We start from the raw sequence: 20853 nt of genomic DNA on the forward strand, positions 1-20853 counted from the left end.
TGAGTATTTGTTTTATGCATATTCTATTAGTTTTCTGTAGACTGTGCTGCCTTAGGTCTCCGCTCTATTCACTGGTCACAATGCGTTTCAATGCACAATTCCATTTCCATTATTTACACACAGTAGGCTCAAACATGATGAGCGGCTATGAGATTCCAGTACTGTGAATACTGGTTGGCATGATATACTTCTGTGGTTTCTAAACCTACTTTATGGCTTTCAAGCATGGAGTATCCAAGCTTAGCCAGTATGAGAATATTCTGGAAATAGGGCCGACTGAATGAAATTGGCTCTCTTGTAAAACATTAGCAATACTACATGTAAGGTTTGAATGACTGCACATGCCATAGAAATAATAGAGGCATTCTAAAGCTTTCATGAAACCAGAGCACTAACCATCCAGGAGATAAGAAATGTTGTGGGCGGCAACAATGTAGAGCAACTGCTGTTTAGGCAAATGCTTATGGCGCAGGATGGTATAGTTATTAGAAAGTGAAAATAGAGTTCTCCACAGGGGAACTCGTCACTTCTCTGTATAGTATTTTATTAAAGACTGAAAAGAGGGCCCTTATTAAACCCTTTGAGGTCCTTGCCCCTCAAAGTCCTACACAAGAGAGCCGTGAAATTTCCCTCTGGTGAACTCTGTATTCACTCTTTGCCAATATGTTCTGAGTGTACCAACACCACAGTCATTGTGGCTAAAGCTCCCTTCTTTGTCTGCAGCTGCTTCCCGACCCTTGAATCTATCACAATTTCTTTTAGGCTTCCCCCAAAAGATTAGTAGTTATACATGTACGTTTAAGGGGTTCAGTGGCTCATTCAGACAAGTGCTTTTCACTGCAGAATATTGCGTTTCACCCATGTTTAGTGCTTACATGCCCCCTTGTCAGTACGGGTCCTTTACTTTAATAGTCTGCATCTCTGCCTGCACTCTCCTGCAGCTGAACACAGGGGAGCGCTGGGAAAAGCGGATGTCTGGACTAGCCCAAACTCAGATCAATCTCAGGTTTTGCTTCTCCAGCTTAGTAGTTTTGCACCATTGAAAACAAAATAAAATAATTTTAATCAGAGTTCCTCAAGGTACTTTATAAAATCCGGTCAGCTTTTGTTGCAATCTTACATGGAACACTACATGCACCAGGGTATGAACAAATTGCATTTACTGATAAGCCAAGTCTGTTGTCAGATGCTGAAAGGTGTAGGCCAACACCGGGTGGAAGACTAGAAGCTGCCCAGTCCACATGTCAACCACCAAAATAATGTTACACTAAGCATATTATACATACGACTCTTGTATATATGACACAAGCACTTTCTCTTTTCCAAATGTATTCTACCATCAACAAATACAAAACCTCCAATGTATCAACCACCTTTGAATTGATAGTTAGTCAAGACCTAAATGATACATGTGCAAACAAAATGAAGGGTTGACTTTGTTATTTATTTATTACATTATTTTGGGTTTTGGCTGCAACACAGACTGACAAACTGTTGTTTTAATGAGCAGATTCAAGAGTAATGGAAGGCAAGCATGGCCTTAGGTTGCCAGAGACCCTGCTTTTTTTTTTTTATATATAAAATAAATATGGTGATTGGGGACATTGATTGTCCTTTATCAAGCTTGATAAAGGGCCAAGAAATGCCCAAAATATTGTAATGTTTGGAAAATGATGCAATAAAGGTATATAAAACTGGAAGAAATCACATGACAATATGCCTGTATGTATGTATGTATGTATGTATGTATGTATGTATGTATGTATATATGAATGATACAGCCATGTCAGGTCAGCAATAGAAACAATTTCTAGAAGAAATCAAGTAAAAAAAAAATAAAAAAAAAATATATACAGAGAACACGGGTTCAACCACTGGATACTCAGTCCTAAGCGTTCCATGCCAAAGTGTATTGCAGCTTTTAAAAGTTTGATTTTATTGTGAAATGATGTTTTAATATGGCATATATAAGGAACAAAGTAAAAATGGGGCATTCAGCGTATTCTTAAGGTGCAGGACAGGAGCATACGATCGCTGCTCTTTTTGTGCTTATTCTCATAAATTGTGAATATTCTTTTACATCTAAAATTGAAATATAAAGTTAGTATATAAGTTGAGGGTCTATTGGGTGCTGAGGTCTCTTTCATACAATAATCTATTCAGCCAAACCTCACACTTAATTTCTGCCACTATAAAAGGTAAATCCTAGCACTAAATATTGAACCTAAACTATGTTACGTGCGCGCACACACGCACGCACACACACATCTTCAAAAATGGATCCGCACTCCAAACATTTCAATCAAAGTGATTTTTATTGAATGATCACTCACGTGTCCAACGTTTCTGCCCACATTAGGGCCTAATGTGGGCCGAAACGTTGGACACGTGAGTGATCATTCAATAAAAACACTTTGATTGAATTGTTTATATATATATATATATATATATATATATATATATATATATATATATATATATATATATATTTTAATATTCTGTGCAAATTTGCGATTCTGTGTTTACCCAACAATTCCATCTGAATAATTGGATTAGACAAGCCCATGCTCTTCTGGGTTGGCCAATGATCTTGCACACATGCCAATGGGGCACATAAAACCTACTTATTAAGGGGATGATGTTAAGAGTAATAGTGAATACATTTGGCTTGTCCTAGCAATATGAATGTGTAGGCAGCTTTAAAATGCTAGAACTGACAGCAATGAACTAATCCACTTACACAACTTAGTTGCTGATTTACTAAGGTTCGAATAGTAAAAATCTTTTGGGTCAAAACTCATAATTTTGAATTTAAAACCACCAACTCGAATTTGAATGCGATATGTATCAAACCTCGACCCTGGAAACGGTTCTAATTTGAAATGTCGCCACATAAAACCTGCCAATTAGTTTGAAAATCAATGGCAAAGGGTCAGTTGGACCATTTGAAGATGTTAGTAGCCTTCCTGACATTCAATTTTTTTTTTCTGGAGGAATTTGATTCAAATTCCATTCAGATTTTGGGTTGTTCCTATTCGATCGAATGTTAAACGTTCCGAGTTTTTTCTTAAAGAACCTCCCATTCGAGTTATGAGAACAGTCAAATTTATTAGAACTTCAAACTTCGATCTTTGATAAATCTGCCAGTTAATATTTGTGGAACTTCATTTAAAAGACTGCAAAACTACCATCTAATGCAGTTCTTCCTTTGCTAACTGCCATCATTTAGAATAAGTTGCAAGAAATCAGGATAAAATGAAGCCATATAACACAACTATATACAGTGGTAAGTTTCTAACAGCCCCAAAACAGCAATACAAGCAATTCATGTCACATTCTAGAGAAAGCAGCAATGGATTCAGAGCCAGAACCAGAAGGTACCAACAAGTGACCTGTGCTTATTTTAAGCAGACCCCACCCTTATAGAATCTACAAAATGTTTCCAGTACTTGCAGTTTCTGCTTTTCCTAAGACAATTTTGGGCTAAAACTGACCATTGTTGATTATGGATTGGGACTCTGTGAACACACTCTAAACACAAGAATACAAAACTTGCTATAATAGCCAGTAGTGAGAGAGTGTGCCATTGCACTGGCCGCCTCTGGTTCTTTTGGAAATGGTAAATTCTTACATTCACTAAAGTGCACTTCAAGATCAGACTACAAAATAAAACCCAACTAATCAGAATAATAATGTTTAGCCAAATGACTAGATTCTTCAAGAGATTTCACATTCTATATTTTCTTACATCATTTTGTAAATCACAAACACGAAAGTGATTACTAAATATAATTGATAATGAGAGGTAAAATTGCTGGATGACAATAAATTATTGGTTATACATATTTTCATTGACGAATGCAAGAACTGTTCCCATACTACCCTTTGCCTTCAATATGCTTTACTTGAGTGGAGTAAAACCTGTAATGAGCAACATGATACTCAAACAACGGAATTCAGAACATTAGCAATGTGGCATTTGTTTTTAACTCTTAAAGTCATCATAAGCATTATAATAACGGGCTACACAAGTCTTTGAAGAATCATTTTTGGTTTCCCAGAAGAGTGTTTCGTTAGGCTTTGGAGGACTTGGTATTACCCAGGAACCCTCTCCGAAAGATGGCTTCTGGTAGGAATCACTATCTTCACTGTCTGTTCCACCTACTGGAATAGGCCTCTCATGTGTCCAGTGTGAGAAATCAGGCTTTTCCAAAAGACGGTTCATGTGTCCTTGTGGTTTGGATGCTGGAACACTACTAAGCATATGTTCATTTGGTACAGCACAAGCAGCAGATAACTGTAACTTATTGTAGTCCTTCAGAAAATCTTCTTCTTCTTGTACAGAATCAGTATGATAAACTGCAAAAACATGTAGAGATCATAAATGAGACAAAGAGCACTTACACACACTAACACAATAAGCCAATACAATAGCACCCAGTGCTAATAGAATTAACACAGTCTTATGTGGCAAAACCTGGGGAACAGACACAGCTTATTTCAGAGACAATAATGGGAATACATTTCTAGCAGTTTATGTTTGTTTTTGGCAAAACTCCACAATGGAAAGCACAGTAAGCTCTATACCAGTAACATGAATATTTAATATTGCTATCTGCACTACTGCAGCATAATATGAATATTTTCAGGCACTACTGAGCAATGTGCCCCTTCTTTTTAATGTATAATGTAACGTATATGCACAATGGCATCTGTCTTGGTCCTTGCTTGTACCTATTAAATGCTTTGTGAAGATTGTTTAAATCAGAACCATTTTACAATGCGGTCCACTGAATCCTTCTTTCAAACCTGTTATTTGTTGACTGTAAAAATACAACTTGCCCATTCACCAAACAGCAAAAAGGGGGCGTGGTTAACGGCTAATGGAGTAGGACGTGTTGCTGCAGCACTCCACGCTCGAATACTATCAGACAGACAGTAAAGATACTTGCCCAGAGCGAGAAAACCCACAAGACGAAGCGGATTTTGGGATTATACTATGGGGAAGTCGAGAAAGAAACAATCTCCGCTAAAACTTATGACTTTTTATGGTAAGCACAGCAGACCCGTGGTAGAGAGAGTTTATCACAAACACAAACCACGTGCAATGAAGAGCCACTGGAATTCGAAGCGGATAGCGGTGAGCCCAACGAGCCGATACTCACCGAAAAAAAGATGAGAGCTACTACACTCCTTAAAGGCGGATATTCAAGCAGACTTTAAACAGATTGCTAAGGAGATCCGGTCAGACATTAAAGATTTAGGAGAGCGTACTGCTCACTTAGAAAATAAAATGGGAGAATTGGTTGCGGCCCATAACAGTCTGGTGGACGAAACCGACACAATAAAGGAGGATGTGCAGCAAATAAAGAACAAGCTAATTGATCTGGAAGACAGGTCACTGAGAAACAATGTGCGTATCCATGGTATGCCTGAATCAGTAACAACGGACCAATTGATGTCGCACTTCACAGAGCTGCTACAAACCATTCTCCCAGATATACCAAAGGAGCATCTGTTAATTGACCGGATCCATAGAACAGCGAAAGCTAAAGCAGATCCTGTTTCTGCACCTAGAGATGTACTGGTTAGATTACATTTCTTTCACGCCAAGGAGAAACTTATGTTGGTGACAAGGAAAAAGGAACTTTACCAGAGCAATATCAACCTCTTCAGTTCTTCACGGATCTATCACCAGCAACTCTTGCAAAAAGGAAGGCTCTCAACCCAATCACTCAAATGCTGAGACAACATACAATTCCCTATAAATGGGGCTTTCCTGTTAAATTATTATGCTCTAGGAATGGAACGACTTTCGTTATTAATACAATAGAGGAAGGAACTACCCTACTAAAAAGTCATGGGAGATAGATTTGCCTGATCCTCCCTCTACATCCGGAACGAAAAGCCCGAATCGAGTGATGGACGACTGGAAAAAAATGCCAAGGAGGAAGCCATCAACAGAGCAACGACACATGTGAATACACTATCAGTCATGGGCAAGTATAAGCTGCTTAATAGCTAAAATTGGACCTACGAGCATGCAGATATACTGTCCAGTCCAATCCTTATTAATAGTTAAAATCTTCCCCCCTTTTCCGTTATATTATACTGGTTTCCTGAACTAATCCATGGTGGTGGAAGAAACATATTGGAAATTTGACTTTTGTGACAATTATATATGGATATTATCTGATTACTGCTACCAAGGTTTGGTGGTTTATATTACCACCATAGCTAGGTTTATTTATAATTGGTGTGTGTACTTTCCTTTTTTTTTTCCCTTCCTTTGACTCTGAGGAAATTTTTATACCAGCTGACGTAATGTTTGTAAAACTTGACATAAATATGTTGAAATGTGAGACAGACCTATGGGAATTTTCACCAATAGCACTAACTTTCTTAATTATATATGGCATATAAAGGGATATCTTTGAGTGGTTACAGCTTTAACCTTCTAACTAAATATTCCGTAACACTTAAAGAGGTGGCTAAATATTCAAGCCATATCATGGGGCTACAGGTAGCACCTAGATGGATATTTTTGAATGTTTCTGGTCTTAATTACTTAGTTGGGCGATTTTTGGTGTCCAGAGGTGGGAGGAGGAACCCTGGGGATTTTACGGGGTATCACATGGGGATATTACGGTTATTATTGGTTGTTTGGTCAGCAAAAGCTAACAAGAAATCTTCCTGTGGAAATCCACCTACAATAGCAACCTTTTTAAATATATATGGCACTTAAATGTATATCTCTGAATGTTCATGGCCTTAATTCTCCAACCAAACGCGCCTTAGCACTAAGAGAGGAGGCTAAAAATTCTAGTGACATTGTATGGCTACAAGAAACGCATTTTTTAAGATCAGCCCAACCTACATTGGGTAATAAAAATTTATCCAATTTGTTTTACAGCATCAGCAAATACAAAAAATAAAGGGGTAGCCATACTATTCCATAGGAAAATTCCCTTTCATTTGGATAAGTATATGGTGGATCACTCAGGTAGATGCCTTATAATTATCGGTACTATGTATTACCAATGGTATACACTGGTTAACTTATACGATCCAAACGAAGGACAGATTGGGTTTATTAGACAAGTCTTACAGCAGGTATCGCAATGCAAGAAGGGCATTTTGATAATTGGGGAAGATTTTAATTGTACTATAGACAATAAGTGGGATAGGAAAACACCTAAACAAAAGCCCCCCAAATACCACACACTTTCCCCCTTGCTACAGACATACCATTTATATGATGCATGGTGGTTATCTAATCCAACACAACGGGATTATGCATTCTATTCTCACCCTCATATGTCCTATTCCCGTATCGATATGTTTCTAATTTCTCACTCAGATCTACCTAGACTACAACAAGCTATGATAGGTATAATAACTTGGACTGATCATTCTCCTATTACCTTAACATTAGCTCTAGATGTTAATATTAATACTAAACCATCCTGGGGACTTAATGACCAGCTGATCACAAATACTGAGACATCCCTTAAAATCAAAGAGTGTATAATTGAATATTTTAAACTAAATCCAATACAGGATACAGGGGTCATTAATACCTGGTGTGCCCATAAAGCAGTAGTACGCGGGTTCTTGATTAAAACAGCGGCTCATATAAAAAAGTCAAGAGTGAGAACTTAGCGCAATTACAAATAGAGTTAGCAGACCTTACAAGTAAACACAAGATACATCCAAAAAAGAAAATTTATTCTCAAATTTTACAATTAAAAGATAAAATTAATAGCCTTACCAACAGGAAAATGGAATATGCGCTGCATAAATTAAAAGCTAATACATACTATAAGGGCAACAGAGCATCAGATCTGCTACTTAAACAATTGGAAAAGTAGCAGATCAAATCTAATATAGCGCATATTAAAACAGACACTAACACTAAATGTATTAATCAAATCCAAATTGCTAATGCATTTGCACAGTTTTACAGTAAGCTCTATAACTTAAATAATTATTTCTCTGAGAACCATCCTATTCCGGACCTTATAGACCAATTCTTGGCTTCTGTTAATATGCCTAAGGTTAAATCTGGGGATAAAGAAAGTCTGAGTTTGCCTATACAACTAAGGGAAGTAGAAGCTGCCATTAAATTATTTCCCAGCAAGAAAGCACCAGGCCCAGATGGCTTCTCACATCTAAACTACAAATTATATAAGGAGGTACTTTTAGATCCCCTAACAAAACTATATATATCCAGTATTACAACTATCCCGAAATTAGGAAAAGAACCAGCATTGTGTCAAAATTATAGGACTATTGCACTTTTAAATGCAGATTTAAAAATGTATGCAAAAGTATTAGCCTGTTCCTCAAACAGAGACAAGCCTATGACGGCACCCGCAGATGTATAAATATCCTTCATCATATTGAAATTAATAAAATTCCCTCATTAATTTTATCCCTCGATGCGGAGAAGGCCTTTGACGCATACACTGGGAATATATTCAGAGGGTATTAAAAAAATTGATTTTCCCCCTTATTTCTCTACAGCTATTATGGCCTTATACGCAGATTCATCTGCGCAGGTAAATGTTGGGGGGACACCTTTCTGATCCAATCCACAAACTGCAGTGTCAACTTTATTACAAATTTTGAAAGGTTTTAGTAATATATCATTGTATAAGCTGAACCAATCCAAAAGCCAAGCTATGGGAATGAATATTCCTGAACACATTATGGTACAGTTAAAACAGACTTATCCATTTGAATGGAAAGATAGAGATTTCATATTTGGGTATGCATCTATCAAATACTATAGGTAATCTCTTTCAGGATAATTTTACACCTCTTTTACATTCAATAAGAGAGGAAATTGGTTCATGGAAAACCATGTTTATATCGTGGGTTGGTAGTATTCAGGCTCTGAAAATGATATGTTTACCCAAGGTGTTATATCTGATGCGAGTTGTGCCAATCGCTTTACCACAATCATATGTACAGTAAATATTTTCACATCTTATATATGGAATTCAAAAAAAACCACGATTGGCACAACAAATTTTACAACAAGAGGTAAAAAAAAAGGGGGACTGGCATCTCCAGCTATCTCAATTTATCACAAAGCATCAATATTAGATCAACTAGCAGAGTTGAATTTACCTAGAGGCACTAAACACTGGGTTGACATTGAGAACTATTGCCTTTCCCCTTGGACCTCAGCTCAAATTTTTACCTGTAATAGTTCAATAACTTTTTGCAATTTAGGCACCATTCCTCCTCATTTAGGGTGGATAATACAGAAATGGCGATCTATACGCAATTCTAAATATATCTCTCCCTTTCCATCACCCCATATATTGTTAGACACAATTGCTATGGACATACCATCTTTACAATTTAAAATGTGGTCTCAAAGGGGTGTATTCACATTACTTCAATTAATGGAAGGTCAATCACTAAAGTCCTTTACGTCAATACAGCAAGAATTTCAACTTTATAAATATTTTATAAATATCTGCAGATTCGCCATTACACACAGAAATGGATTCATTACGTTAATAGACCACCTACAGTTTGGGAAGTTTTCTTTAGAAATCCCATTCTTAAGAAGCAAGGTACTTCCTCACTGTATAAGTTGCTAGTACTACCGGAGGATTTGTTGGAAAATAAATATGGATTCATACAAAAATGGGAAAAAGACCTACATCAAACATTCACAACACAACGATGGAATGAAGCGTTTATATCGCCATTAGTATTTTCTAAATGTGTTAATCACCTTGAGAATACTAGGAAATGAATCTACCAATGGTATTTAACGCCAAGCAAATGAAATAGAATATACGGTTCACCGAATAAATGCTGGAGAAATTGCGGGGGTTCAGGGAGTTGTTTACATATTTGGTGGGAATGTCCCCAGGTACAAACCTTATGGAGATTAGTCGAGAATGTGATACAGGATACTACTAAAACTAATATTATACTTACTCCGGCTTTAGCACTTTTGGGTATAATGAATCCAATACAAACATTACAGTATAACAAAGCACAATGTTATTTAATGTATCATATTTTGTTCGCAACAAGAATGGCTATCGCAAGGAAATGGAAAACGGAGGATATTCCCTCAATACAATCCCATCTTGCAGGAATTGAACCAAACAGCAACGTACGAATGCTCATTCGCACGTACCCAGGGAACCCTCCCCAAAATTGCTAGGTACTGGCAATGCCTGTATTTATATGATAAGTGATATGGTTAACTTAAGAATATGACAACAATGGTCTAACAGTATATATAAATGAAGGTGTTCCATTTTTTTTATATTTTTTTTTTCTTCTCTTCCTTCACTTTTCTTTTTGTTATATACATGATCTTGTTATTGTAAATTCATGACTGGGAAAAAACAATAAAAAAACTTTAAATAATAAAAAAAAAAAAGGTAAAAAGTAAGTTTGACTATGTGATTTTTACAATGGTGTTAATGTTGGTAGGCTGCCTAGGTTTGGTCTGGGCATGTGTTAGTCTGGGAGTTGGTTTTGACAGACTACCCTATGATCTAGCTAAAATGAAGATCTTCCCTGCCCATGCACTGTTAGTGGGTGGTTGGTACATGAGCAAACGAGGAAGTGAAAAAAGCCTCTGGTTTTCTACTTCCTGCAGTTCTGATCATTCAGCCTACTAACAGGTCATACAACAAAAGAATATGGTCATTTACATTTATGGCCAATTGTACAGTTCCCAGCCTGGCAAGAAGTGAAACTGATGGGCAGGACTAGTAGGAGTTATGTAGAAATCAACCCGAAACACTACTTTTTAATGCACATTGCTTCTACATTTAAGAGTACAATGAACTGGCGAATTCTTGTTTTTTTACACAATATGTCTTCTTTAACAGATAACCCCTTAAAATAATTTGTTTTAAGGTATAAACATTTATACTTAAAACACCTTTAACTTTCTCAGGCTCATTTATGAAGCAAATTATTGAACACAATACACTACTTTTTTTGCCCGATTTAATTCCATAATTCCAATATTATTGTAGATTCCAAATGCTCACTCCATGACCTGTGCTAGATTAACCAAAGTGGACTTTGATTTGTGTCCCTGTTGGTAATTTGTGCTCAAGTCAGTTTTGCATTTTGGTTGGACAATGCAGGTATGAATGGCATCATTTCCAATTCTGGATCAGTTGCTTGGGTTGGTAAGTAGGTGTAATGCAGAAAAGGGAGCCTAAAAACAGGGTATTAATTCCATAGCTCCCTTAAATCTACATGCCCTGCATTTTGCTGCTTGCAACTTACAGAGCAAAATGGACTACCGACATTTACTCCGGCATAAAGAGCATGTATTGACACAAGCATCATTGTGAAAAATGAATGAAAGAACCAAGTTTCTCACCAACTTTGTATTTTCCATTAATGAATTCCAGCAGTTGATGTTTTGTTTTCTAAGATGTGATCCTTCTGGCACCACAAGGCAAGCTTCGTATACAAGTACAGCAAGAGACTGACATTTTTGCAATTTTTATACCGCATACTGAGTAATTAGTGGATTTGCACTTTTGTTACTCTGTGGAAAAAGTTGCCCTTGTAACTAGGGTTAAGGCTCTGTGGCCATAACTGTGATACATTTGCCATTATGCCCGAAGCCAGAAGATTGCTGCTCCTGGAACATGGAAGTTCAGCCACAACTGGAAGCTTCTGTGTTCATCTCACACCCTTCTGCATTAATGTACCTACACCTTGGTGAAAACAGTTGCTGTCATTTGCACTTGAAACAGTTACATTTGTACTGCTAGAAAAATACCAGCATTCTGCTTATAATGATGCTTTTATCTTCACCAGGCTAAACCTTATTTTTTAAAGGTAACATTAAAATGCATTTTAAAAGGCAACACAGGAATATAAGAGAGACATAGAACAGAGGAAACAGAGACAAGCATTTAGCAACATTCTCTGCTCTTTGTGGCAGATTGGATGTTAAGCAATCTAACAGCAAATGGAACATTTAAGGGCAGATTTTTTTAAGGGTTGAATTGAAAATTCTAATTAGAAATTCAAATTTTCGATTTTTTTTTTTATGGTCAGGAAGTGATTCAAATTCGATTTGAGTTCTTAAAAAATTAGATTTTTCAGATTTATCATACTCTGGCCCTTTATGAACCCGAATTCGCCACCTAAAACCTGCTGAATCGCTGTTTGAGTCAATGGGAGAGGTTCAGATATCAATTTGGAGTTTGCAGCCTTCCTAACATTCAAGTTTTTTTCGGAGAAAAAACTTGAATCAAATTTGATTCGAGTTTTCGGACCAATCTAATTCATGGGAGTTTTAAAAATTTGATTTTTTTAAATAAATATTGATTGGTCAAATTTATAATTTATGGGAGTTTTAAAAAACTACTATGAATTCCAAATTCGACCTTTCATAAATGTGTCTTTTAGAAGCATATTATTAAAAGTGAAACGAATACATGATCACGGTAATGAACCCAAGTATTTTGTACCCAGACATTAAATATATGCATTGTTTATATGGGAGTTACATATGGAGAAAGGTCAGACAGAAACTGTTAACACCTCTGCCTTGTTCACTTAGGCTGGCTGAGAAAAAAAAAAAAAAGCCACAAGGGGAACAGAATACAGCACTGCCGAAAAACAAATCAGCAACACCTTTATGTGTGAAGTTGACCAGTATGAGACAGAAGCCAAACCAGAAAATGGGTAGGCTGAAACTGTAATGTACTCTGACAGATCGGCCTCAAACAACAAGATTCTGATGAGATATGATAGAAAGTTGCTTCCTAAATGGCATTATCAGGATCAGAGTTTTGTAGCCAACTCATTACTGGCGACACTGTGACTTGCCTTTCTTGGATGCAGTTACGGTTGCTTTCAGCTTTCTTAGCACCTTGCCTTGTACTTCAGTCATCAGATGTAAATTAGACATTTCTTTCTTCAGTTCCCAAAACGCTTGCCGCATGCTGCTCTCGCTGACAAACAAAAACAAAACACAGGCACATATTTATATTTCGTGCCCAGAGTCATCCTGTTGGGGGTCACATTTCTACATTACAGTCAGGGTGGATCTAAATTATAGAAAGAAATACTGTACAACTCCTAAGAGAGCTTTTGAGCGATTTAATCCCAATCAGATATGCGATGGTCCTTTATTATCAAGAAAAACCCAGGGTCAGTTTCAATAAATTAATAATTAATTATTTTGTCTTTTGGCTGAAAACTGCAATCTTACAACTATTGCCATTAATATGTAAACAGTATTAAATTAGTGTTTTCTACAAAGGGGCAGATTTATCAAGGGTTGAATTAAAAATAGGGATGAACTGAATCCAGGATTCGGTTTCGGATTTGGCCGTTTTCAGCAGGATTCGGCCGAATCCTTGTGTCTGGCCGAACCGAATCCGAATTTGCATATTTACATTAGGGGCAAGTAGGGAAATAACACGATTTTTTTCCACATTTTCCTTTCCTGTCCTTAATTTGCATATGCAAATTAGGATTCGGATTTGGTTCGCTATAAAGCCAAATCTTTCATGAAGGATTTGGACGAATCCCAAATAGTGGATTCGGTGCATCCCAATTTGAATTTTCAAATTTTTTATGGTCCAAACTGTCAAATTCGACTGAGTTATTTAAATTCAATTAGTTTTTAAAAAACTTCAATTAAATTTTCAAGATTTAACATACTAAGGCCCTTTAAGAACTCTAATTCAACTGTTCACCACCTAAAACCTGAGAATCGTTGTTTAAGTCAATGGGAGAGATCCAGGGATCAATTTGGAGTTGTTTGCAGTCTTCCTGACCTTTGAGTTTTTAAAACTCGAATTCGATTCAAGTTTTTAAAACTCGAATTCGATTCAAGTTTTTAAAACTCGAATTCGATTCAAGTTTTTAAAACTCAAATTCGATTCAAGTTTTTAAAACTCGAATTCGATTCAAGTTTTAGGGTCGATTCCATCCATCAGAGTTTAAAACATTTGATTTTATTAATAAATTTCAATAGGTCGAATTTTGAATTTATGGGAGTTTAGGGGATTTTTTAAAAACTTGCATGAATTCGACCTTTGATAAATGTGCCTCCCCATGTTATTTTCTGATCCTGATCGTATAGAAAACACTTCATTTTAATTTAACATATTAAAGTTGTTTATTTTGCTTTTTGTCCAGCAGCTCTTCAGTCTGGAACTAAAGCAGCTAGCTGGTTGCTAGGGCCCAAAATATCCTAGCATCCACAAGTGTTCTACATGAGAGACTGAAATATGAATAGGAGAGGCTGAAATAGAATTCTAAGTAATAAAAAGTGGCAATAACAAAATTTTAGTCTCATAGCGCAATCATTTACCAATTGCCTGGGTCCGTGACCCAGATTTGAAAAGAATCAAAAGGAGGCAATTAAAAAATAAATAAAAATGAAGACCAGTTGAAAAGTTGCTTAAATTATTAATTCTATCACATACTAAAAGTTAATTAAAACTACCTTCTGCCCATTCTTTTGGGTTAGAATTATGTAATTCACTATTCCTATGAATGTTCAGTTAAACATAACAGTATGCATTTATTATTTGCATGAGTGGGAGTTGCCATGATTCCTCTAGTAAGGCAACCTCATCCAAAAATGCAAATAGATGAGGAACATTTCATAGGCAAACACTTGGTTTGGTTTTTTGTACATTTTGCATGAAGCATCTCTTTTTATTAGCAGGATACACCATTGTCTTCTACATCCATCATTTCAATTAAAAGTTTTTTTAAAGGGGAACTATTGTGAAAATGGAATTTTAATATTAGTTTCAGCATATTGAAATAAGAAACTTATTCTGTATCGTTTTTGAAATAATCAAGTTTATCTTCACTATTCCTCTGTCAGCACATGTTTCTCTTTATTCTCTATTCATTCAGGAGTTGGGTGTCAGATAAATGATCCAATATATCTTATAGGGGGCTCCTTTTGCCTAGAAGATGCATTAGCTCACTCTATTAAAATGACCAGAAATCCAGTCTCTACATGCAGAATTTATGCAAAGGCAGTTATTTTGTTAGATTTTGTTTGTACTGCAATCAGTTATTTGAGTGAGCTCTAATACATCTGTTAGGAAAGGAAGCCCCCTATAAGATATATTGGATCATTCATTTGACACCCAACAGATGCTTGAAGACAGAATAATAATAAAAAAAAAAAAGATGCAGAGAGAGGAATAGTGAATATAAACTTGATTATTTCAGAAACAATGCAGAAATTTTAATTGATTGTATTTAGAAAGTTTCTTACTTCAGTATAAGTAAGTTTATATAAAATTTTCATTTTTGCTATAGTTCCCCTTTAAGTCAAAAGGCTTAAGACAAAAGGCATCAGTATATAGTTCTGTGCTCAGTGCAGTTTTTACATTTATTCATAAAGAAATTCCGAACAGCAATATATTAGATCACTGGGATTTGCTAAAACCGACAACTCCTGTGTACTGAATGGCCATATCATCAAATAAACATCACTAATCTGGTTAAAGACATGTACTGTATAGCGCAGTCAAAATAAAAAACTCCAAAAACTTTATAAGTGACCTAGCAGTTCAGTTCAGCAGTACAAAATGCCTGGGTTTACACACAAAGCTGCAATTATTTAACTTGTTTTTATTCCTAATATTTAAAGGTTTTAGGAAACCCAAAATATTTTAAATGGAAATGCTATTTTTTAATATTTATATTTTCCATATTATGTATTTGTATAGATCTGAATAGAATATAGACATTTTACTACTGTATTATAAAGACAAAGAAATCCCATGTTAAGATTTTTTGTTATTAATATTTAACGTCTGTGTACCATCCCAGTTTTTGAAATGAGGTACCCCAGGTCAAAGCACTGTATGTGCTTCACTCCAGGAGAACTAGAGCATAATGGTTATGCCAAAAAAAAATCTGTAATACATTTCTTTGGCTTTACTATCCCTTTAAATAAGGTAGCAAAGTTAATGGCTTTTGCTATCCTTTTCTATGACTTTTCCATATTGTAATAACAACCCACTATCCGATCATGTCATGTCAGATCATGGCCGCTGCAAGAACTTGCTCTCCCCCTAGTGGATATGATTGTAATATAGGATAAGGAATACACTATTTGGAATAAAACAAAGGGACAACACTAAACACATTTCATGATTTATTTTCTCTTTTGCACATGAAAACTGGGGAATCATGGCAAATTACTGAATCATTATGCTATCTCTACAATGGCAGAATTAAATGTATATGCCTATTTAAAAAAAAACACAACACTGTCTATGTGCTGCACCCAGAACAGGAGGAATTAAATAGTAGTTTCATATGTTAAAAATTCACATGCACATACTCGTATCTCACTTAATATTGTTATTGGTGATTCTGCACAGTGCTCACTGATAGCCTAGTACTCCAATGGTTAATGGAATTGAATAGTACTAGTAATAGTAATAGTACTTCCCTTGTGTGCTCAAATTGTGCTGCTCACAACAGGTGAGGCTGGGACACTGAAAGCTTACATGGAAGAGGAAGGACAAGCCTAAGGTCATTGTTTAATTAAAATGAATTTCTCTACAAGACATACTTGCTACAAGTAAACAAGGATAATCATTTCAACTAGATATTTATGGTATATAAAATGGAGCTTCAAACAAATAATGAAGAAAAAAATGAAATTTTGCATAATGAAAAAATCAAAAAACAATGCGACACGTTATATTTTAAATTATTTCATTAGCACATGTTTTTGCTATAAAAAGCAGTACAGGTATGGGACCGGTTATCCAGATTGCTCAGGAACTGGGGTTTTCCGGATAACAGATGTTTCTGTAATTTGGATCTTCATACCTTAAGTCTACTAGAAAAAAATGCAAACATTAAATAAACCCAATAGGCTGGTTTTGCTTCCAATAAGGAGTAATTATATCTTAAGTTTGGCTCAAGTGCAATGTACTTTTTTATTATTACAGAGAAAAAGGAAGTGTTTTTTAAAAAATTTGGATTTGGATAAAATGGAGTCTATGGAAGATGCCTTTTTGGTAATTGGGATCTTTCTGGATAACAAGTTTAATGATCTCATACCTGTATCTCTCTGGCCCAGTCTCTGTACTGTTGAAACAATGTTGTAAAAGCCAGCTATGCCCTCCAGTCAAGGCTTAAATTCCCACAATAGCCACAATGTTTCTTCACAGATCCGTTATTGACAGGACATGCAAGGCACTTGGGAAATGGAGTCTTGGCTGGAAGAGAGCTGGATTCTGCTACGTTACTTCAAGAGTCAGGCAGGACAGTAAATAAAAAAAAGAATAGATAAACCGCGTTCCACAGCAATTACATATACAAATAAACATTAAAACCATTGGAAACATTTATTGCTTGGAATTGCATTTCCTTTGATATGTTTTTATTTTTTCGTTGCTTTAATGCAAGGCTATCTGCAGGAAAAAGATAATGTCCCTGACTGAATCACTGCAACACATTTCTAGTAGTGCCAATACATTTTCCAGTTAAATATAAAGTAACTCTAGTTTAGGCCATTGGTCTATGTTTTGTGGAAGAATGCAAGTAACTTATTGCATATTATTTTAATTCTAACATACAGGGTATTCAAGGTTTCTGCTTTATAAAACAAACATGAAGTTTGATTCCATATCCTCTGAGCTTCAAAGTATTAGTGTCCTGAATCACAATGATTCTTGTGTTAAATGTGTGAATAGAACAAGTAAAACCAGACAATCTTTCTACCCATGTTACTTTAAAGGGTACCGATCACCCAAAAAAATGATTCAAAATCCTATTTTATCACATTAGTCAAGCAAAATGAACTTTAATTACACTATATAAATTATTTGAATGTTGCTTCCTTTAGTCTGGGAATTCATAATTATAACAAGCAGGCAGGAGCCATTTTGTGGACACTGTTAATAAGGCAAGTCTTGTATCATCTCAGAATCTTGTTTGTGCACCAGAATCGGGGACCTGATGTCCATCCCCATGCACTGGTTACACTATTAAATGGTAAAGAGAACGGGGGAATGTGTGGAGAGCAGTGACATCTAGGAAGTGCTGAATGAAAAGTGAAAGTAATTGTCTGCCCGCCTCTATGCCACGGGCATAGAGGAGGGGCAGACAATATTTGATTGACAGCTGAGATTTTTAAATGAGCTTACAGCTTTAATGCTTTGAATGCTGTAATAAAAAAAATAGAAATTGGATTTCATGTTTAATTTGAAGAGGACTTTTAATATACAGATTTGTGTGTCTGGGTGACAGGTCAACTTTAAATGCTGGAAGTGAATATATCTGCAGTAAATAAGAGGAAACCATTTTACCACCCTTTCTTGTACCTCTGTTTGTTCCCCTTTCAGTTTGCTTACAAAGCTATAGAATTTATATGCCACTTACAAACCAAATCTTAGCTACAAAATCAGACAATACCCTATGAAGGGAAATATAACGGACATGGAAGATTACTACAAATACCAATAATCTATACACAAACCTGCTTAGAGCTTGGTAAAACAGACAGTACTGTATTTGAAGAAACTCAAAAAAAAAAAATCTATTGTGATTACTAGACTAGTTTTCACAAACACTAATCTCTTAAATAGGGACAACCTATAAAAGAAAGGGGGAGATTTTTTTAAAAGGCTACGTTTTTCCACCGTGCTTAAATACAAATGGTGCTTCTCCTGCAGGATGAGGTTTATCAAAAGTTGGAAATAATTTTATAATAATGTAGAATCATTTTATGGCATATATTTGCAAGATTTCTGGTATAAAATAGCAACAAAAAAAACCCTTTAAAATCTATACTTAAGAATTGTTCCAAATTATTAACAAAAATTATCTTTCTTGTGTGACCAAAAAAAATGGTGAAATAACGGATTTTTGATTATATTGTTAAACTATAACAGCACTACTATAACAGCACAATTAGCGTTTAAAGGAGAAGGAAATGAGAACTAATTAAGCTTTTTCAGAACGGTCTTCATAAATACACAAGAAAACCCTCAAAGAAATGCCGCTCTGAGTCCCCTGTCAAAAGAAACACCACATTTCTTTTCTTCTATTGTGTACACATGGGCTTCTGTATCAGACTTCCTTTTTTCAGCATAAACTTCCAAGGCTTGGACTTGAGCATGCTCTGTTTGCTCCTCTCCCCCTCCCTCCTCCCCTCCCTGCTGTGATCGGAGCTCAGAGCTATGAGGGAGCAGGGAGAGACTCAGACATGTGATGTCACAGCAAGCTAATATGGCAGCTGCTATACTAAACAAACAGATACAGTGTCTAGAGCCGTTTACTCAGCTATGGAAAAGCATTCTAAAGAATAAAAATGGTGTTCTAGCTTGCACTGTTGTAGCTAATCTATTGACAATAAACTGCCTTGGTAGCTTTCCTTATCCTTTAAAGATAACTGTCCTTTAGTAATGTCATTATATGATGGGAGTATAAAATACTTTGTATTTACACTAGGCCCAGAGGAATGCAGCTGAACTATTAGTTGCACTTAGATGCTATTTTCGGACATGCCACAGTTGTAAGTTTAGTTCTGTTTATTTTCACAAATTAACATATATTGTACACTTTGAAAAGAGGATTTTTATAGGAATAGAGAAAAAATAAATACTTAGATTCGACCTTGTGATTCTGCATACAGACACAAATGGATGTACAGCAGGAGTAAAAAAAAATCATGTTCAAGTGTGTTAGCTTCTGAATAATAACCCCACTGATCATTTTTATTTTAAAACAATGAAACTTTTTTTTTAACTGCTTTTTAAATGTTTTCAATGTTAACAAATCTCAGTATAAGTAAAAATAAATCTCAGTAAGTATTTAATGTAAACACTTTTATATTTGGTGCAATCACTATTCACAGCAATAAGAGTCTTTCAATGTAAGTAGGTACCAGATTGCAATTTGTAGGCATATTAGCCCATCTTTCTATACAGATTTCCTTCAGGGAGATGAGGTTAGTTGGAGGACACATGGCCCCTCAATTTTTAAATAGTGCCACGGGTATTTCAGCATTTTATAACAATTTGCCTATTCTGTTCTTGAGTCACTCTAGTGTTGATTTAGCCTTAAGTCTGGTATCAATGTCCTGCTTGAAGGTGAACCTTTGGCCAAGCTTCAGTTGTATTTGGAAAACTGAAAGAAGTTCCCTTGCAATATTTTGCACTCTCTATACTTTCTTTGATGTGGCTTTTCATCAACAGGGACTGTTAAAATAGAATATGGAAAAATGGAAAGTAAATACTGCAAGTCAAACCGGGAACAGTGTGCAAAGTTGGTACATACTTACCTGAAAAAAAAGCCGTCAATGTTGCAAAGGATAGCTCTAGTCTAGGAAATACTATGGTGTGGACACTGAATAATTATGAATAAGTATTTCATCTTTTGCTTTTCTTTTAACATGACCTGATGCCAGATGAAAAAGTAATTCTAAAGCTTTTGTGGTTTTAATGTAAAAGCCCATACAATTCAGCATTGAATGAATTACTCAGTAAAATTAAAAAAGCCACTCGGAGGTAAAGATTTAGACCACCCTGTATGACCAGCAAAGTGAGTGAGGCATTGCATGGGAGATGCCCAATGTGAACCTACCCTGCGCAGAAAGCTTCTTTTCTATCCCTAGGGCATTAACTAAAGAATATTAAATGCATGTGAACTATAGACAATTGCTCTCAGAAAGAGTGATAGCTACCTTTCGGGTATAAGGTTCTGACAATCTTCACTCATGTCCACTGCAGAGTCCTGTAATTAAAAGGAAAAATAAATAATTACAAACCATAGTGTATTGCATTTCAGAAGGGGTCAGCTGCATCTGTCAGTAGAAAAATAAAAACATAAAGA

At 35.8% G+C, this 20853-nt stretch overlaps 1 protein-coding gene across 1 annotated transcript in view; it reads right to left on the bottom strand.

Annotated features, from left to right (window-relative positions):
- Window positions 1-2488: 2488 nt before the first annotated feature.
- The window catches only part of LOC108719961 (5-azacytidine-induced protein 2), a 33712-nt gene continuing 15347 nt past the window's right edge, over window positions 2489-20853 (bottom strand). Inside the window, exons 6-8 of the mRNA XM_018269294.2 lie at window positions 20705-20754; window positions 12847-12971; window positions 2489-4359 (exon numbers count right to left, since the gene is read on the bottom strand). Of these exons, the coding sequence (XP_018124783.1) occupies window positions 3986-4359; window positions 12847-12971; window positions 20705-20754 (549 nt within the window). The 3' untranslated portion in view covers window positions 2489-3985. The remainder of the gene's footprint in view (window positions 4360-12846; window positions 12972-20704; window positions 20755-20853) is intronic.

This window comes from Xenopus laevis, chromosome 6S, assembly GCF_017654675.1.
Source record: "Xenopus laevis strain J_2021 chromosome 6S, Xenopus_laevis_v10.1, whole genome shotgun sequence".
NCBI lineage: Eukaryota > Metazoa > Chordata > Amphibia > Anura > Pipidae > Xenopus > Xenopus laevis.